This window comes from Tetrao urogallus (assembly GCF_951394365.1).
Source record: "Tetrao urogallus genome assembly, chromosome: 5".
NCBI classification, from domain to species: domain Eukaryota; kingdom Metazoa; phylum Chordata; class Aves; order Galliformes; family Phasianidae; genus Tetrao; species Tetrao urogallus.
In genome coordinates this window covers 26,490,510-26,510,802 of record NC_136818.1, presented here as the reverse complement: position 1 = coordinate 26,510,802, position 20,293 = coordinate 26,490,510, and the positions used below count along the sequence as shown (strand labels likewise).

At 46.9% G+C, this 20,293-nt stretch overlaps 3 protein-coding genes across 3 annotated transcripts; 2 read left to right on the top strand and 1 right to left on the bottom strand.

Moving 5' to 3' along the window:
* Positions 1 to 478: 478 nt before the first annotated feature.
* On the top strand, positions 479 to 1,941 carry HEBP2 (heme binding protein 2; the record flags this gene model as incomplete). Its single annotated transcript, XM_079536057.1, has 4 exons — positions 479 to 553; positions 903 to 1,038; positions 1,318 to 1,483; positions 1,767 to 1,941. The coding sequence occupies 4 exons, from the start codon at positions 479 to 481 to the stop codon at positions 1,939 to 1,941; spliced, it is 552 nt and encodes a 183-aa protein (XP_079392183.1).
* An 845-nt stretch (positions 1,942 to 2,786) lies between these two features.
* LOC306946761 (uncharacterized protein) lies at positions 2,787 to 9,355 on the bottom strand (the record flags this gene model as incomplete). Its single annotated transcript, XM_079535864.1, has 7 exons — positions 2,787 to 2,905; positions 3,076 to 3,111; positions 3,296 to 3,322; positions 4,229 to 4,273; positions 4,758 to 4,806; positions 5,585 to 5,634; positions 9,341 to 9,355. The coding sequence occupies 7 exons, from the start codon at positions 9,353 to 9,355 to the stop codon at positions 2,819 to 2,821; spliced, it is 309 nt and encodes a 102-aa protein (XP_079391990.1). The 3' UTR covers positions 2,787 to 2,818.
* A 2,484-nt stretch (positions 9,356 to 11,839) lies between these two features.
* Positions 11,840 to 18,770, top strand: ZBTB37 (zinc finger and BTB domain containing 37; the record flags this gene model as incomplete). Its single annotated transcript, XM_079536044.1, has 4 exons — positions 11,840 to 11,860; positions 13,397 to 14,346; positions 15,748 to 15,847; positions 18,282 to 18,770. The coding sequence occupies 4 exons, from the start codon at positions 11,840 to 11,842 to the stop codon at positions 18,768 to 18,770; spliced, it is 1,560 nt and encodes a 519-aa protein (XP_079392170.1).
* Positions 18,771 to 20,293: the final 1,523 nt, after the last annotated feature.

Here is a 20,293-nt window from a genome sequence, read left to right as displayed (position 1 = left end):
CAACAGCTTCTTGTGAGGGCAGCTGTAAGCAAAGAAATGCAAAATAACCTCAAAGCTTGTTCTAATGCCCAAATCACACACAATTGAGTTGTGCTTTGAGAAGATGGCCCGCTATGACCTCATTATCAGCACTCATGGTGGCTTAATGACATGCTGCTTCTGCAACATAAAATGCATGCTAGGAATACTGTAACATGTAAAGGCAGACTTTGTCTGGATATGGGTTATGTAGTGTCATCTAGCGAGTAATGACAAAAATTATAAGCCAAGGCTCTTAGCATTTCAAGCTAGAACTTTAAACCTCACAGTTTTTTGCTTCATATTGGGGCTGAAAGGTGTTACTTACAGGTTAGAAACCAAAGGATGAGGAAAACCTGTTGAAATTAAGCAGAAAAGCCTTACTGTTTTCTCACATCCCATCTATGCCGCATTGACTGGAGAGGCCAACAAACTGTGTCTCCTTTTCAGATCTGGCAAGATGATCAAATCCTTCAAGCAAACGTTTCTGTCCCTGGATCTGCAGTCCCCTAGGTGGAGCTCAATAGAGACCATGGTAAGTACTAAAGGCCTGGGAGGAGATTCTCTACAGCCAAGGTGCTGCAGAGCTAAGGTGGATTTGGGATTCTTTGATGAGCAATGAAGAAACGTTGCTATGAACACTGCTCATGCCTAACAGCAAAGTGGGAAGAGGGACACTTGTAAATTCTAAGCAACTTGTTCTAAGGCAGAACAGCGTAGTTTTGCAATGGAGAAAGTTTGATTTCGGGGTGTGCCTACAGCTATGAGGCTGCCTGGGGTTTTCTGATCACAGTGCGTTAATGCTGATTTGGGAAGAATAGCTACCCTTTTGTGTCATCTTCAGTATTCTGCTTGTGGTCACGGTAACTTCTGCTGCCTTTCAGGCAAAGGACTCCGAACTGCGCCAGTATGAGACAGCCAAGTGGGTCAGCACAGTCATTAAGGGAGAGACCCAGAAGGAAGCAATGCGCCAGGGTTTCTGGAAACTCTTCCACTACATCCAAGGGAAGAATGAGAAAGGTAGGACACACTGGTATTTAACTCCCACTTTCAAGTGCGAAACTTCAGCTCAAAGAACCACATCAGGATGGATTTGCATCCCAGGCAATGACTGTCAGTGCAGAATTGCTCTGCAGAGAGAAGCAGAATCATGCTGGGCAACGTAAAAACCAGATTTTTTTCAGCCGCAACACCGAGGCCACCTTAGCACCTGATTTTAGGCTAAGCCTGCAGCAGTCTTTACACTTGCATTCACCATTTTTGCTTGCAGCTTACTATGGATCTTTCATCCTTCTTTAGAAATCAAGATTGATATGACTGTGCCAGTGACGTGTCTGGTGAAGTCTGGCTGTGCAGACTTCAAGATCTCCTTCTTCGTGCCATTTGAACATCAGGACTCCCCACCACAGCCCACTGACTCCGATGTGTTTGTCGAGGAACGGAAGGCAGCCGCCATCTTTGTCAGGTAAGCAGCACAGGTGTAGCTGACAAACTAAGAGCTGCACTATTCTTAGTTCTATCACTTTTTAGCTGTACAGTGAATATACCATGCTAACCAGGAGCCTGGAGTTTAGCTGTAGCATGTACCTGTACACTGACTGGTAGTTCTAACTACAAACTGCGTGAGAATTGCTCAAATACTGATGCTCCCCATCCCAGCACTTCTGGGGAAAGAAAGCAGAGAACAGTTGCATTTTGGCCTGAACTCCTAACAGAATGAAACAACCTTTCCTTTTTACTTCCACCAGGTCCTTCAGTGGATTTGCCTCACCAGATAAATACGCTGAAGAAGCTGAAGCCTTGGCTAAACTTTTAAGAAACAGAGGCCAACCATTCCATGAAGATTTCTTTTACACAGCAGGCTATGACAGTCCCTTCAAGCTCTTTAACAGGCACAATGAAGTGTGGTATTTTAGGAAATAATCTAGAGTCAGAGAATACTAGGAGGCTACTAATCAACTCTGAAGGGAAACAGACCCTATTAATGGCTTTTGCTTTACTGCAGAAGATATTTGTATGCAAACACAGGAACATCTCTAACTGATTTTATCTATGATGAAGTTACTCTGGCTAAAAACTCAAGTAGTTCACACCAGCTGGAGGGGGAGGGAGATGAAACTCAATCTTGTTCCTCTTAATCAAAAATTCTGGGAAGCATCAGAAAATATTCCTGTAAGAGTTATCTAGTTTTTCTTGTTCGAAGTGCTGTACCAATACAATAGCTCAAGTGTTAAGAGCAGCAAGTTTCCTTTTTCATCACAAAAAGATGGGGGAAGAACATTAGTTTTTCCAGAAAATAATGGCATTAATGAGTTTTGATAACAGATATGCCTTAACAGGCTCTAGTACCATACAAACATTTCTACCCTTAAAACAGGATTGGATTATCCAAGTCTCCCACCTCTGCTAGCATTTTTCTTCCTCACAGAGGATGGACAGTCATACCCCATCCCAATGCCACTGACCAGACCAGACTTCATCCAGCAGAAAAGAGTTAATAGAATCCAAGCCCTGTGGTGGTTCTGTGAAAAATCTGTTCTGCTGTTTTTCTTTTCAACTTCACCCAAGCCTAGGTATTGCTCAGGTCAACTCCAGTCTGCCTTAACACTCATATTAGCTACACTCTACAGCAGAGAGCACTTGCAGGACTAGCATTTCTCTTAACTAGTTGGCTCCCTGCACTAAACCAAGTATTGTAGCTTTTATCAAACACTCTAGAGCTGCTTCATAGCCAGCAATCAAATCACAAAGCAGTTCACAACAACAGGTAGAGTTCACAAGATTTTATTGGCTCCAGTCCTCAGTGTATGAGGCAAATGTTAACATCACAAAGTCTTGTTTTAATGCCGCTCATGTAAATGCAACCCATTATCCCAGGATCTTCCACCTATTAAGTAAGGCATAAGAACTGTTACAAGGCACCAAACCAGTACAACAAGCTTACTGGAACAACTCAGACCTTAGGTTTTCATCTCTGTTCAGTGAGAGAGTTCAAGCTAAGGTTTTAATCATCATCATCTGTTCCAGCAACTAAGTTTTATTAATAGCTACACTCACCTGTTTGCTCATACAGTCCCAAAGTTGCATCCTCACCTAAAGCAGGAAAAAACACTTAGCATGCAGTGACACACCTGCCAAGAGATCCTCTCAGCAGCTGTGTAACCTCAGAAAGAATGGAACGGAAATGGTAATATCACAGAAATTCATCTGGCAGAATCAAGTTTCATCAGTGGTTACCAATACTCCCAGAAGAGAGAATTAATCTGTGTTATCTTACGCAGTGAGGTGGCAGAGCAGTCCTTTCCTGAGGAAGAGAGAAAATGTTTCAGAGTAAGATATCACTATATGTGTGTTTATAAAATATCAAACTAATTTTAACCTGTACAAAGGCTGTATTTCAGCTGTCAACTGGCAACTTCAATTTGTAACACCTAATGTAATATTAAAAAGCTTATAATCCTAAATGAACTGGAAATACAGAATCACTAACACCAGAGGAATCAGAAAAAAGTTGGCTATACTTGCTTAATGGTGCTTTAACTGAGAGTCATTTTGTTGGAATGAGCTGATATAAGCCCCATAAAACCACTGGAACAAAGTGCTACAGCAACCTACATCTTCAACTCAATCCTAAATTTGTGTACCTCCAACATAAGCAAGATTACTATTATTCTACTATGAAGTTTTTGCCAGCTAAAGAGTATTTTTATTCCATTTCAAGCGTGCAGCAGTGTTAGTGTCAGTTCACAGAACAGCCAGGTTCATGTAGGCAGGTGTTGAGCCAGGAGTTGTATGCCTGCTGCTGTGCATTCTGCTGTATTAAACTGTCAACATATTGGCTTAAGTAGTCCCCACTGATTCAGCTTTTATGATTTTTACTGTGTGAAGACACCAAGCAATAAAAAAATGTTTTTTTGAGCCACTGTGGCCAAGCCTTTTCTTCATAGAAACAGAAGACATGAAGTTTACCAGTGACTACAGTTTAAGAATTATCAGACTACCAGATTTGCTGGTAAAGTTCCTAACTCAAATTGAGAACTGCAGCTCACTGTTGCTCCATGCACACAATGTTATTCTCCCAACAGCAGGGAGTGCAAGACTCACAACAAAATACACACAAATCAACTTTCATGCACCACCACCGTTACAACAACATCCCAGAGATTAGTGGACCTCATAACCTCCAAAATATACTCTAGTTTAAACTTACCTCAAAGTTGGTGTTATTTCTCACATGCTCCCCTTCAGCTTCACTCTGTAACAATGATTTTTCTTATTAACACTCTGCTTGGCAGTGTTTCAAGAAAGATTGAAATCTGTGTACTGTTTCAGATCAAAGGTCCTCCTCAGTCTCTTTCAGAGAGATTCCCATTGCTTAGAACTAATCATCATGAACAGTACATGCTTAGAGAAGCTTGAAGTTGTTACTGTTGTTTTTCCTTAGTGGGCACTCAGTATTTCAGACTTTGCCTCATTCACATGAAGTAAAAACTCACCTTGCCACAGAGACAAGTAATTTATTACATTATTCAGTAATAATCCTTGCAAAAATCCACTGTATGAGTTACCCAACAAACAGTTGAACAGTAACTGTACTGTTTCCTATCAGCAGCAGTCACTGATGCAAGCTCTGCACTGCTAGGCTTAGGCATTCTTTCCAACAGGAGCACTTACATATTTCAACTGGTCGACACATCTCATTAAAATATTTCATGGCAACTGAGAAGCAAAGAGCTTACCAACCAAGCATCTGGCACAAAATCTTGGGCAGTTCTTCTGTTCTCAAATCTAAGATAAACACAACGATGTAAGTTCTTAGTACAGTGCTAGCGCTGCATTACAACCACAAGACTTCCAGAAACTTCTTTTTCCTTCTGGAAAAATTATCACCACCTGTCTTTGGTGATTCCACACATGAATTGAAGCTACTGGTGCTCACAAATGCGATCAGCAGATGAACATCTGCCATTTATCTGGCAACACAGAAGCATTCACATTCCACCAACTCCATCCCAGAAAAAAGCAGCAGCTACCTCCAAAGCATTCTCCTCTAGGAAAGATCCTAAATTACAGTTCAAAAATAGGTAGCGCTTTTCCTATACCCCCCCTAGAGAGCAACTTCTGTAAAAGCCTCAAAGAGAAGTTGTTCCCCTTTATATCCGTTGCTACACAGAAATCCCTCCCATTGCAAGTTATTAATGATCTATTACCAGCACACCTATGGCTACTGCCAGACACAGGGTTTTTCAGTGAAGAGAAGTCTACATTAGTAGTTTCAGGTCAGACATTTGACAACATCATTATAACCCTGTAAGACATGCCTAGCCTGTCTGTGCAATTACATTCTTTACAGAGCACTGAAATAATTGGAGCCTCAAATACAAAATTCAATTCCCAGTACCTTGGTAGGTGAAGCCTGCTGGCTGCTATAAAATTATCTACTGCAGGAGGTTAAGAATAATCCTGCAGCTACAAGATGGCAGCACAATTAGAGGCTAACATCTAGCATCTTCCCCATCACACGCACACAGTCATGACCAGTAATAGAAATTCACTGGCTACTCACTTCTGCCTGCAGCACAACCAACTGCACCACTTCACAGTTCCACAACAGTACTAGAAGAAAAAGTAGTCAGGAGAGCACAAAAACAAACACAGAAGAATGAAATCTAGTCAGATGCCTGAAGTCAGATAGAGCTAATTGCAGACCTCCATGATTGAAGTCAGGGTATTTATGTCTCATCACACAGGCAGCCTACACATCCAGTCACTGGACAGCTATCTGCTCTGGGCTATGGCTGCTTTAGGAACAGGATGGACCCAGATGTGCTGTGCTATCAACAATTTCACAAGCACACATGCAGATTAACAAAGCCAGCCCATGTAGGATGGGCCTTTATCCAGCTCTTCTTTTATACATCCCTCTGGACTGGCTGAAATGCAATTAGCAGCCAATGCTGCCCTCTTTCCCCGCCCTCAGCTGAGTATTTCATTTCACAAGCACATTCTAGGCTTGTTAATGCTAACACTCGAAGTTAAAAACAAGTACTTACGTCTTGATGAGAAGCACTTTCAAAGCCTGCAAAGGAAAAGCTGCCATTAGATGTGATCCAACAAAAATCTTTAGCTCAAGAACAACCACCTCAGTCAAATACTGTATCAGTGTTTAGTCAAGTTTTATCCTCATTGGGATCAGAGACCTGATTCAACATCATTTACAGCAGACTGCAACATTTCCATCCTTCACAGGGGAGCCCAAATCTACCCCCCAGCTCTCCTCACCATCTTCGGGATCTTACTCCTCAACTGCTAGAATTGCAAAAAGCAGCCAAAAAAACTTCCAGTAACCTCAACTCCATGCAAACATTCAAGTTGGCCTAAACCAGAAAAAGCATTTCAGATACTAAATTAGCACTGCTGCATTTACTGTTCAAGGCATTTAGTCTCAGCAGGAACATTCTAGAAATTTTAACACTTCACAAAATTTCTACTTTACTGGGAAGTATACAGGATCATAAGACATATTTAGGGCACGTATCTTTGCTGCAAATTTTCCAGAAGCAATATGGTTCTGCGTTTTCCAAATGCAAGCCTAAATGTAGCACTGTAACTGACCTAGTCCACAAAAGCAGCACAGTCAAACACAGCCTTCTAAAATATGTTTAATTACCTTCAGTTATAACAGCAGCATGTTCACCAACATCAGCAAAGGTAAATCAGCTCTGCTGGGCACAGGCACTCTTCCATCTCCAGGCAAGGCAGACTGTAAAGCAACAACATGGTGAATACAGTGTTTCACCCAAGCTTCCCATGTGAGCTGTCTGCCAGAATTACCCCAGGCACAAGAGGCTGCATCAGATAGGAGCGAAAGACCAGTAGAGTGATCATCACAAGTCATCTGCTGAACTATGTTGTCATCACACACAGCCTTCTGACGGGTCAGGAACAGAAAGCTAGTTTGTGCAACTGCAGTTAATGCAATATTTACCTTGCACATTCATCTCGTGGCTTTTCCCAGTGCCTGCAACAAAAGAAAATCAGATTCCCTCCGCCTTCTTAGTCAAGTCTAGACTCCCTAGCAAGGAGCCACACACAACAGCAAGATACATCAGATAGGAGCGAAAGACAGAACATGGCTCATCATGAGACAATCTGCTGAACTATGCTGTCATCACTGTATCTGCTTTGGAGTAATAGTATCAAGCAGTCATCTAGCAAGGACTTTGAAAAGCTCAAATTCTCAAAATGAAACATGTAAAATCTCCGTACAGTGCTTGAAATACTAACAAGTACCCATTTCTGTGCATCAGGGGCAATGAATCCCAAAGCACTGCCATCCCATTTTATGCATCCCACCCTTTTCACTGCAGTGACTCAGCAGCTACACAGAACAAACCCAAACACAGACTGCACAAAGGTTCTTACCAGGTGATGTTTCTTCCATGAGTGCATTATTCAAATCCTGGAAGAAAAAAAGCTTATGAAAGTAAATTCAAGGCCAAAATATTTTATCAAGGTGAATTTTAAGCTGCTGTGCCTCAGATAGAAATTATGGTGGTTTGAGCTCTCATCATTTTCTTGGTCAAGAGTAGCAAACTATACAGTCATCATTGTGGCACCAGAGGATTAACTTAGAGAATAAAGTCTGCCTACTGAGGTCATTAAAATAAAAATAAGATCTAAACAGTGAGCCCTTAAATGTTTGATTTTTTTTTCCCCAATAAGTTTTACCTTGTGAAGTAGAATCAAGTCTTCATATTCAGCAGCAGGCCTGAAAGACAGACAGGACATCATCAAATGCCTGCAGAACTAGGGAGCATCTCCAGCTGTCACTGCAGTAACGGTAAGCATGGAAAAAGCCTCAGCACAGAGTTTTCAGAAATCACTTCTGTCCACTACTCTAATACTGAAAACATCACAGGCTCTCCAGTTTAGTGACAAATCCTGATCATTACAGGTCCTTTTTAGAAACATGCATTGAGCATGTTTTCCCCAATCTGTTGGTGTGGATGGTGAAATATCAGTAATGAACAGACACACATCTAGTGTACTCTTGGTCTGGTTAGAAGCTGAACTAATTTTCTAGAACCAGGAGCCTGAAATCCAATTTCCAGCAAAGGAACATGTGGCTTTTCCCAGCAGTAGAATGAAAATTGCTTAAGAGACATCAGAATTGCTTTACACGGGTCCTGCAATTTCTTCCTGAGACAGAAGAGAAATCCAGGCTAGTTGCTCTAAGTGCACCTACACAGTACATATTTTTCAGTTTAAGCTCTATATTCCAAAAACAGCACTCACCTATTTTGAAGCCGCAGGAGAGAGAAGAGTGTAACCGGTTCATCTTACACTGAGAACAAAAGAGCATGCGTCAGCTTTTCTCTTAAGTCTGAGGATATTATGGTCACACATTTCCTTTAAAAAAGGAGGAAGCGCAACTCAAAGCAACACCCTGAGCCTCGCTGCAAAGCTTCCCCTTACTGAAACGACACCAACTTGGAGACAAACCCACCCACATAACTACTTGCCCGTACTGCTTACCAGGAACAGGTCAGAATCACTGAACTGCTCCAACTGACTGCAGCCAGCGGGTGGATCCAGCAGCACCAGGAGCACTGAACACGTGGTGCCTCAGCCACTCCATCTGCCTGCCTGCCTCCCTCCCTCCCCGGTTCCACGTCCAGCTCAGATATGTTGGTACTCATCAGCCTCTCAGATGTCCCTACCAACATAGTTTTCATCATGTGCGGGCACATGGAATGCCAAGGGAGCTCTGATACTCTTCCAACAGCACAGGAGGTTCGAGGCCTTCTAGAGCTCAGCCTACAACCCGAATAAAGGGGCAGGGGCACCTCCTCAGTTGCAATACATATTTGAAAGCCTCCCCAGAGAGGGTTCTCCCTCCCCAACATCACTAGAACCACTCGTTCACCCCCGAGCAGGCAACAGTGAGCCCTACCACCTCCTGGAAATCTTCAAGTAGAGCTGCACAGCGCAACCAGCCGGTGCTCATGTCTGCACCGGCTATTTTCCCCGTGCGCTTCGCTCCGAGCTTTTCCGAGCTGCTCTCGCCGCACAAAGCAAAGCGGCGGCAGCGCAGGGCGCTCCCACGCAGCCGCTCCCGCCCTCACAGTGAGCCGAGGCCTAACGGGCGCGCCGGGCCCCGTCGCCACAATCCATCTCCATCTTCCTCCTCTAGCTTCCATCGCGAACCAACAACGACCCACACAGCCTCCACACCCCCCATCGAACGCGCCGGAGCGGAGCTGAGCGGAATAACCCCACACGCACGCCGCTGGCGACACGCAGAGCTACGTAAACATACCCGCTCCCGTGGCATAGGCGGAAAGGCAGGACGCGTGCCCGCGCGCCCCTTATATAGCCCCACGGCAGTCACGTGACCATGGAGCGGCCCCTCCCTCCGGGCTGAGGCGGGATGGCGATGCGCGGCAGAGAGGGCGGGAATTTTCTTCCGGGGTGGGGGGGCGGTTTCGCTTCCGGGCCGGCGCTCGGGGCCGTGCCCACCCCCGGGAGGTCGGTGCCGGCGGCGGGGCGGGGCGCGGCGGGGCGGGGCGGGGGGAGCGGGGGGAGCGGGGCCGCCCGTGACAGCGCGGCCGCGCCGTACCCCCGGCAGCCCCGGCGGGGCCTCCGCTGTGCCGCCCGCCGTGTCGGTAAGGAGGCGGGGGAGGCGGGCGGACTGTGGGAGGTGTCGGGTTGTCCGAGGGGCTGTCGCGGGCTGGGGCGGGCAGCGGCACCGGCCGTCCGGGGGGAGAGCGGGGCCGGGGGCTGCAGCTCCTCGCGGGGAGTGGGGGGACGGCGCTGAGCTCCGCTCTCTGGGGGCGGCGGTGGGGCTCGGGGGGTGGCACGGAGCCGTGTCAGTGGAAGGGCGGGGGGGGGAAGGGTCTGCGCTGTGGGCACGGCGGGCGTGGAAGTGGCCGGGCCGCAGGGAAGGGCTTGGGGTGCCGTGTGGGGACGGGCTGAGCTGAGGGGTCCCTGTGCCGAGGGAGCGATGCGCTGCTGCTCGCCTTCGGGTTTGTGTCGCCGGGCTTCTGCTCTCCGTAGCTGTGAGGGCTAAAAATTAACCGTAATTGCCTCATTCGTGGAGAGAAGGCCTTGAGTCATCGCTCCTTAGAGATTTGGTGAGGAAGAAACGAGCTTTGTGCAGCTCGCTGGTGGCTGAGGAAGGCAGCATCCCGGGAGGCGGCTGTGGAGGGGCTGGAGGAGCGCGGAGATGTGGCACTGAGGGACGTGGGGTGGGCTGCGGTTGGACTTGGTGAGCTGAGAGGTCTTTCTTGGCCTTCATGATCCTGTGATCTCTCCTCACAGTTCACGGTGGGCTTTGAAAGGTTTTTATTCAAGTCCCGTCTTAATTTGGAAGCCGTCGGCTTGGCCAGTGACAGCACGTCTCCTCAGCCCCAAGGCGCAGCGCTTCTCAAATCAACTGCTGCCGCTGTGCGCAGCGCCCAAATTTTCTGACAAGGGAGATGTTGGTCTCCCAAGTTTGACATTTTCCATCCAGCGCCCAAACGTGACTGTTTCTGCCCCAGATACACCCAGCCTGACCTCCGCCCAAAACCCCGAGTGCTGGCGGGGGGTTCCTGCTGCACTCCATGGTGGCTGTCAGCCACCTCACGGTGGGGAAGAGGCATTTTCTGAGATAAGCCCAAATCACAGCTGCTGATGCTTTAAATTGTATTAAAAATAGAGAAGCGTCTTCAGCATGCTCTCTGCGAAGAGCAGCGCTCAGCAGGAGATCCCACTTATCCTCCAGGTGAGGAGTGTGCAGTGCGGTGCCAGGAAACACAAAGGCTGAGGCTGCCGTGTAAGCTCGTTATCCTCTGCCTCCGTGGTCAGCGTCCAGTCTTCTGAGCAGAGAGATTACGCCTCGCCAGCATCTAATTGAGGCTGCCCCCAAAACGTGTCACAAATTGCTGCTCCCTGGGTACGGAGGCAGCGACGTGTCCGTGCTGTTGGAGCAAGCGCACAAGCGGAGTTTGGGGCTCCCCGGGGAGCAGCTGACTTCTGACCCCGGCTGCACACAGCCCCCATCAGCAGGCAGCGTCTGACTTTTCCTTTTATTTTTCTTTCTGCGCTTTCCAAGCTGATTTCCTGAGAACTCGTGGGATTCCCCTGTGTGCTGGGCCTGCCCACAGCCCTGCAGGCCTGACTGGGCCCAGGCGTCCCAGCCCTGCACTCCCTGTGTAATGTGTGCCGGCCACGCTCCTGCAAGAGTCTGTTTGCCTTGATTAAGAGAATGCTTTGGATTTCATCGCTTTAGAAACCGGTGGCTGGGAAGATTATGCGATTACAGGGCCCCGGTCCTGTAAACATTTGCACATACTTGACGTGATTTCAGCTGTGTGTTTCTAATGGTATAAGTGAAACGGCTGATGTGAGTAAGGCCCTGCACATTTAAATGCCTGCAGGGTTGGGGCTGGAGATATCGGCCACGTAGGAGAGGAAATGACTTGACTTGGATTATCTGCACTTCCATTTTCCTATTTTAATGACCGTCCATGCAACACAAACACGGAGCAGGCGGTGGGGAAAGATCAGTGTGATAAGACTCAGTATTTCCTTGGCTCTGCGGTTTGGGGTGGGACGTCATGTATTAGTTAGCTAATACTGCAGCTGTATCCTCCAACACAACACCATGACAAAACCTGACATCCTCGATTCTGTTAGGGACAGCCCTATTCTTCTATGCAACATTTGTTCTTCTTTTTCCTTCCAAAGGCAAAGGGGGCAAAAAGTTTTGAGACATTACAACCTCAGAAGAAAAAAGGAGAACAGCAGCACGCCAGCCCCATTTCCTCCCTGGTGCATGTTACCATTAGCGTTACAGGTAAGACAGCGGATTTGCTGCTTCACCACATTTTGTGTGTTTGAAGTTCTGCTCTTAACTCTGTGTTGAGGTGGACCTGTGTGCTACAGTTACTTCTTCATTTCGTGTGGGTTCTGTTGCTTTCCTCCAAACGTAGCAAAGGGGAGAAGAAGCCTTCAGATGTGGCATTGTTAAGCTGCGCCTTGGGAAGCTTTATGCAACTCTGATCTCATCCGCCCTGTAGATACGCAGCCGTCCTGCCGTGTAGCAATCCCTTTGCACAACCCCAGAAGATTGACAGGCTGCTCTGCAGCTTCAGGTTTAGTAACATATTTTGCCAAGTTTGCACAAAGTCTGTTTTGGCATATGAACATGCACTATCCTGCATGAAAGAAAAAAGCCCGTTGAAGCTCTAGAGCCCTGTCCTTCAAAGGCACATATGCTTAAGTTTAAGCATGTGTTAGTGCCTTTGATTGGGAGATTTCTCAGAGTAGGCACTATCAGCCTTGATATTCCTGGACTGCCTGAAATTGTTTTGATATCTGTAGCACTCTGCCTAATTGACGCGCGGATGCCATCCGGCTTGGAAGCTGCTCGTGCCAAAAGTGGTCTTTAATGAAGATATTTATTTTCCTTTTTTTCTTTCTTTCTTTTTTTTTTTTTTTTTTTTTTTGTGTGAGTTTACGTCTAATTTTGGACCATTCCGAATTTTTACCATATATGGTCAGGGCTCCTTTTCAAACTTTGCCAAAATGAAATGTGATGATTTATAAAAAAAAAAAACACAAAACAAAACCAAAAACCTAAGAGAGCTAGTTTGCTAATCCCCATTGTTCAGGAGTCATATTTTGCTGTATGCAATATCTAACGACACAAATGTTAGCTTCTTTTTTTCACAGAGTCATTTGTGCTCGGTGGATGGTCTGATCGGCTGATGTTCAGAGTTGGATGCTGTTCTTTTTCTCCCCTGGCCTGTTGTGTGTTTTTTGCCCTCTGTTGGAAGCGCTACAGATGACAGATATTTTGGGTTTAATGACACGATTAAGATGCCTTCAGTTCAAATACGTGCTGGTCAGCTTTTGAAAAGTCTCTGTGGAGAGAGGTTCTCTCTCCTTCCTGCTCCTGTCCTATAAAGGACAATTATTGTAACAACACTGCTCTCCCCTATCAACGTGCTATGAAGGTAGAAGTGCTAAGTATTTTAATCCATTATGCAATCATTACCTATTTTTAGAACCTGAACCATTTTTTTATGTTCTTTTTACAATGCAAATGTGCTTTTATTGCGGCTCACAGAACGAACTGTTTAGAGCACTTGAGCCGCAGGGAACAGGAATGAGGATCTGTCAGGGTCTGTTTTAACACAACGTTTGTAAAAGGTGGTGTGCAGAACATAAAGATCAGAGAACTGCTGCGAGCCACTTGTAAATTAAATGCTGGAAAAGCTCTCTAAAACCTGCAATATTTCAAGCAGAATGAAAGGAGATGAAAGACGTTCTAAATGCAAATGGTAGCCCAGCTCTGTTAACGATGGCATTTTTCTTTCTTTGCCAGTAGGGCCGTACACCTGCAACTCAGACAGCCATGGAGAAGAGCGGGAACATTCAGCTGGAAATTCCTGACTTCAGTAACTCTGTCCTGAGCCACCTGAATCAGCTGCGCATGCAGGGTCGCCTGTGTGACATCGTGGTCAACGTGCAGGGGCAAGCTTTCCGCGCTCACAAGGTGGTGCTGGCTGCCAGCTCGCCCTACTTCCGTGACCACATGTCCTTGAACGAAATGAGCACGGTTTCCATTTCTGTCATCAAGAACCCGTCTGTTTTTGAGCAGCTCCTTTCTTTTTGCTACACCGGTCGGATATGTCTGCAGCTGGCTGACATCATAAGTTACCTAACGGCCGCCAGTTTCTTGCAGATGCAGCACATCATAGACAAATGCACGCAGATTCTCGAGGGAATTCATTTCAAAATCAACGTGGCGGAGGTGGAAGCAGAATTGAGCCAGACCAGGACGAAACATCAGGAGAGACCCCCGGAGTCCCACCGGGTGACGCCAAATCTGAACCGTTCCCTGAGCCCCCGTCACAACACCCTGAAGGGGAGCCGCCTGGGCCAGGTTAGCACAGTGCTGGACATTCGGGAGCTGAGCCCACCGGCAGAGTCCACCAGCCCTCAGATAATCGAGCAGAGCTCGGACGTGGAAAGCAGGGAACCCATCCTGCGGATTAACAGAGCGGGACAGTGGTATGTTGAGACAGGAGTGGGAGAGCGCGGGGGACGGAACGACGATGACGTCCGGGTGCTGGGAGGAGTGCGCATTAAAACAGAGAACCTGGAGGAGTGGCTGGGGACAGAGAATCAGCCGTCAGGAGAAGATGGCAGCAGTGCTGAGGAGGTCACTGCTATGGTCATCGACACCACGGGCCATGGATCAATAAGCCAAGAGACTTACACGTTAGGGTCCTCCGGGGCCAAAGTGGTGAGGCCGACCAGCAGTGAGATTGACAGGTGAGTTTTCTTGAGCTTATTTACTGACCCTGGCTGTATGAAGAGATTAAGCAAGATTTTCACTTGTCTGGATTGTTCCATTTTGAATATCTGCCCCTAATATTTCACGTGGCCATCTTAAGCAAAAGAGCTGATGGAATTTTTCTATCGTGTTAGAGAGTGTATGGTTTTGGTTATGATGTTTTGGCTGGATCGTGATCAGACCAGGTTCTCCATGTGCAAGCTGACTTGGGAACTCGAGTTTTAGCACTTAGAGACGTATAGATTGGAATCTCTGTGTCTCAGTGTTCCAACTGTGGTGGGATTTCTGTCTAAAAGAGACGTTGCAGTTCAACCTCAGCAGATGGAATCGATGAGATTGTATGCAATACGTTACACAAAGTGCCACTGTAGCAATGCCTTCTGGCCTGGGAACTGGTGGGTTGCTCTGCTTTAGGGACTAGCTGGTCACCAGCTATGGGTCTAGAGGAAATTTTCTTCCTGGTGGCCCAGCATAGCAGCGGATCTTGGGTTTATCTCTTCTGAAGCTACCAAAGCGGGGACCCTTTTGGCCTCCACTGTTTATGTGAAAGAGCAAAAAGCTTTTATTGGTAATAGATAGTGAAATACCCTGTGTTTTGTTTCTCCATCCATCTACTTCCCCTGAGCTCCAGCATTTGTTTTCTTGCCCTTAGCTCAGACCAAACAGCGGAGCTGATAAAGGGTGGATTGTTTGTATCTGTGAGGTTATGGATTTGTGGGAGATTTCCCTTCACATCTGCCTCTGTTCTCTTCCATCTCAATCCCTCTGGTCCCATGGGGCAACAGCTACCCAGAAGCAGGGGATATTCCATCACTTTAATAAATCAGTCTGTGGGAGTGGTCTTGAGCTGGCCTGTGGGACAGGAAGCCTTTCCTAACTTCTCACCTCTTTTCCATGGGTCATCTAGCCCTGAGCATCTCTTTTTGCATTGCATTCCATATCTGCTGTTTCCTACCTGGAACCCACCTCATCACTGCTGTTTGATGTGTCTCAGTGTCACTCTTGTGAGGGGAGGAGGATGAGGGTGGCACGTGAGGGACGCCCTTGGAGAAATGGTTTCCTCTCCCATAGAGTTCCTGAGTTCCCCGGGCCCATATCAATTTATTTGCTTGCAGTAGCAACCAAAAAGTTCACTGTTACTGAACTGGAAGCCAAATGACTCAGTTTTATTTTTCAGATGTTAAGACTGAAACTGCAGACCACTATGACTTGGTTTTTCCTTTATACTTGTGCTGTTCCGCATTCCGCCTCCTGTGTGTTAGCTGGTGAGGATGAAGAGATGTTACACAGGTGCCTCTATTGCTCACCCATTGTTCTACACACCACAGTGACCTGATGCCCATTAAAAACTGCACTTACGCTCTTCCCCCACCCCACAGATTTAGCCCTTCTGGCAGCATGGTTGCTGTGACTGAGCGGTACAGATCAAAAAGCGAGTCTCCCGGGCGGATGGATGAGCCCAAGCAGCCCAGTTCCCAGGTAGGCAGCTCTAGAGGTTTGCAAGTAAACGTTGTCGTTGAAGGCTAAGGGGACTATGTCGTGGTGTAATATCTAATGCTCTGCATTTACAAGCAGTGCTGCTTGAGAAACAAGAACCATTTGCTGTGGCAAGGGGTTCAGTTGTGTGCACTGATATCGCATGCCATCAGTATATGATTTAAAACCGATTGTCTGTTGTTTGGGATTTCATCCAGATAGCTGGAAGACATGAGGAGTTTCTCTTGTTGTCTGAGGGCATAAATGCCAGCCCTCATTTCTGGGCAGGCCACCAGCTCCTGCGGAGAAACTTTGTTCACCTGCAGAGCTGTATCTGCTAATTTGCTGACAGCAAATGCCTGAGCTGAAGGAGGAGGTATTAGCTGGCTTCTGTAGAAGGGCTGAGGGGTGACAACATCTGAGCTTTTTCCTACTAGTATCAAAACCATCCCCAAAAGCCCTCCCAGTGTTACACCAGTAAAGCTTTTGGGTGGAGCGTCAGGTGGCTGTAGGTTTACCCTGTGGGTTTGTACCGTTTTGTCCTTTGTCTAGTTTCTTTCTTGCATATAGTCAGCGTTGCAGTGACACTGTAGTGCAAGTGCATCACCCAGCACTGCATAGTATGACTCTCGTGTTCCTGACACATGAGCAATGTGTCAGTTCGTAATCAAGTGACTTTGCTGGAAGCAGGTGAGAAGTTAGCAGGCTGCTCTGACCTTGAGTGAGAGCGAGTGAAGAGAGGAATAAAAAAAATCACAATTTCTATCTGCTAACTTCCTAATACCCTTCAAAAAACCAGATGATACCTTTTTGTTCCTATTTTGCTGAAGGTTTGTTTTGTGTCCTCAGAATTCATCTACAAAATTTCAGGTCAAACTAACCCTCCAGGGCAAACGCGACATAAAAAGCAATTTTAGCTCCTAGTGTGGAAAAGCTGCCGTTATTTCTTTGTAGTGAGATGGCCTCAAACTTAGAACCGTAGGCTTCAGCATATGCAGGGCAGTATTATCACCTTTCACTCTTCTGGTGTTCCTGTACTGGTGTTATAAATAGTTTGCCTTTAATCCCTGCCTGGTGGCAGAGTGCAAGCAAAGTACCATAGCATGATGCATCTCCTTTAATTCCCTGCAGCTTGCCACTGCTTGAACAGCCTATTTCAGGGGCACCTGATGTGGTTATGCTGCTGCTTGCACGTGCCCAGCCCCAGCAGCCAGAGAAGAGCTTCTCCTGTGCTTACGCTGCTTGCTTGTCTGTGTTTGGCATCGTCAGGAAATGCCACAGGCATGGGATGCAAACGCTGCATCCTGCAACACGGAGGCAATCGGGGCCATCTGCCCGCATTCATTTTGGATGTGATAGCTCTGGAAAGTTCCAGAAAGCAGTGCCCATGGCTGCCCTAGAGCAGTGCAGCCCTCGGCTGTTTGTCTTTCTGGCAGCCTGCTGCCCTGGCTGTGTGTCTTGGACCACACATCTCAGCTCTCTGTGCTGTGGCTTCCCCTGCCATGACACGGGGGTAGATGGATTGGATAAGAATTTAGGCAAACATCATTCATGATAAAACGAAGCCTGAATTACACCTGAATAAATAACACCTGTGAAATGACACCTGAAGAGTTTCAGATGTGATTTGGAGTTTACTCCACCTTGGTTTTACTGTAAGCTCATCAGCTGGCTTTTTTTTTTTTTTTTTTTTTTTTTTTTTAAAACACTGAATAAATAAAATAGGGCACAGTGAAACTGACCCAAATTTAAGGGGAAAAAAAAAGAATAAAAAAAAGAATACCATGAATTGACCTATTTGATCCACAACTCCATCAGTGGCTGAGTGCCCTTCTGACAAAGGCAGTATTTTCTTCCCCAGACCTAGTGAGTGGCTTGGCAGAAGGGGCGGTGGAGCAGAGGTTTCTAATTGATTGCTCATTTGTTTCCAGCCCCAAGGCTCCTGTTAAGCACTTAAATGTGTGCTTGAGGTTGAAAACATTAGTGCTGTTGATTTCTAGGCTTGGCACATGCTTCAATGTTTGACTGGACTGGGGCTTAGAGGAACAAGCAGCAGATCTTCTTCCCTTCTTTTCTATAAAGCCACCTATTTGTATAATCAATGTATATACAGATGTCATAATTATGAAATAAACAAGAGAGTTTAGCTAAGCAAGTTATTATACCAAAAGAGAATAGATAGAATGCTTACCCATATCCTGGGCTCAGTGTAAAACTCCAAAGGAGGGATTTCGAGAAAGAGATCCTTCCCCACTGGCAGTCAGCTCTTAAATGGGTCTAGGAGAGGTGCAGCCTGGCTCCATCCCTTCCAACAGCGCAGGTGAATTGCTCCCATGGCTGACTCATTGCTGGCCTCAGGTGATCAATCAGAGGTTCAGGCCGTGATTCAGCAGTCCCCATACACTGTTTTTCTAAATCTGTGTTGTTTCCTGGGCAGGGGGAGGAATCTGCCATGATCGGAGTGAGCGGTTACGTGGAATACCTGCGGGAGCAGGAAGTGTCAGAGCGCTGGTTCCGGTACAACCCACGGCTCACCTGCATTTACTGTGCCAAATCCTTCAACCAGAAGGGCAGCCTGGACCGGCACATGCGTCTGCACATGGGCATCACGCCTTTCGTCTGCCGCATGTGTGGGAAGAAGTACACCCGCAAGGATCAGCTGGAGTATCACATCCGCAAGCACACGGGCAACAAGCCCTTTCATTGCCACGTCTGCGGCAAGAGCTTCCCTTTCCAGGCCATCCTCAACCAGCACTTTCGCAAGAACCACCCGGGCTGTGTGCCTCTGGAGGGGCCTCACAGCATTTCCCCCGAGACCACGGTCACGTCCCGGGGGCAGGCGGAGGAGGAGTCCCCCCCGCAGGAGGAAGCTGTCGCTGTGGGGGAGACGGCACAGGGATCTGTGTCCACTACTGGGCCGGATTGAAGCGCGGCTGTGGAGTCTGGGGAGAAAGGACCGTCTTCCCACTCGGGCTCTGGAGGCAGCACCAACCTCACAGGCTGGTACTGTAATTAGTGCAATGCCACCACCGGACAGAAAGAAGCTCCCAAGATGTTGCCAAAACAGAAAAATCTCTCTCTCTCTCTCTCTTTCTCTCTCTCACACACACACACACACAACACACTTAGAGTGTTAAACGTTTTTCCCCTTTATTCCTCCTGGGGAGAAACAAGACAACTGTGTCAATCATCTTCTTATTCAGGGATCGACAGGATTTTAAATTTTTGTAATGTTTAATAGTGATCCAGGACAACAGTCACTTTTATTTCTCAGCCGCATCGTGGCCCAGCAGGTGAGCCAGGCTGTTCCTCGCCATAGCCAGCGGCGAGGGGAGAGCAGGGCAAGGGGCAGTCGCCTTTCTCCCTTTCCCAGGTAGCTGCCACGTTGAAGAAATCAGACTGTCCTGGTGGAACCTGCCTTGCCTCACTGTATTTATCCCTGTCTTGTTTTTGGTGTGTCTCTTTTTACATTTCTACTCCAACTATTATTTTAGGGCTTTTGGCTTGCCCGTCCCAGGTGCGTGGCCTCCAGCCCCTTGTTAAGAAAGGGCAAGGCTGGAAAGCAGTATTCATTCTAGAGGTCAGCAAAATTGGAAGCGCTTCGGCTACTGAAAGTAAGATTTAGCAGCTGTGAGGTCTGCATTACTCTTAATGTGTTGGAAGAAGGTTTGGAGGGGTCTTTTGGGGAGAGGCATCTTTTGACCGGGACAGGTCAGGGCGCTCTGACTTCAAACCAGTGCACTGCTGTGCTTTGGCTGTTGCCAAGCTTTAGGAAGAGGTTTGTGGACTGGCTGAACAGAGGAGTTAGAGGCTGGCTACCAAAGTCGTCCTTCACCCCAGCTCTCCCTTGACACGCACTTGATATTTTATAACAGCAATATGGTTTACCGAGATACTATAATCCCAGCCAAGCAATCATGGGTGGTTGCTTTTAAACTTGTTTCTACAAACTAATTTGATAAGTTTTTTATCAATGAAACGCAAAAAGAAAACCTTACTTTATTTCCTTCTAAGGGTTTGGGAATCTTCATGGTTCCTGGAGCAATCACGACTCTGTCCCCTTGCATGGACTACAAGTTCTAAGCAGTTCTGACGTTTAGAGCAAGTTTGGCAAACCCAGAGAGACATGCCTGCATTGTGTATCATAGGTGTTTGCACGTGCTTACGTGTTTCGTAAATGGAACAGCATGGGACAGGTAGAGAAGTGCAAATATCTCGACGTCTTTTGAAGAAGTCTTCTTTTTAAAAATATGCAATACTTTAAGAATTTTCTTTGGTTCTGGTGCTGAATTGTTCATGGTGGAGAGGGAAATGAGTGACGTGTTGCGCAGATTGGGTTTGGAAGAGGACGTTTGTTTGAAGGGATTCTCTGGAGGATGTCTAATGTGTATAATAAGGAAGGATGAGGTTCTGATCCTTAAGATGATGGGAGGAACAATGAGACATTGA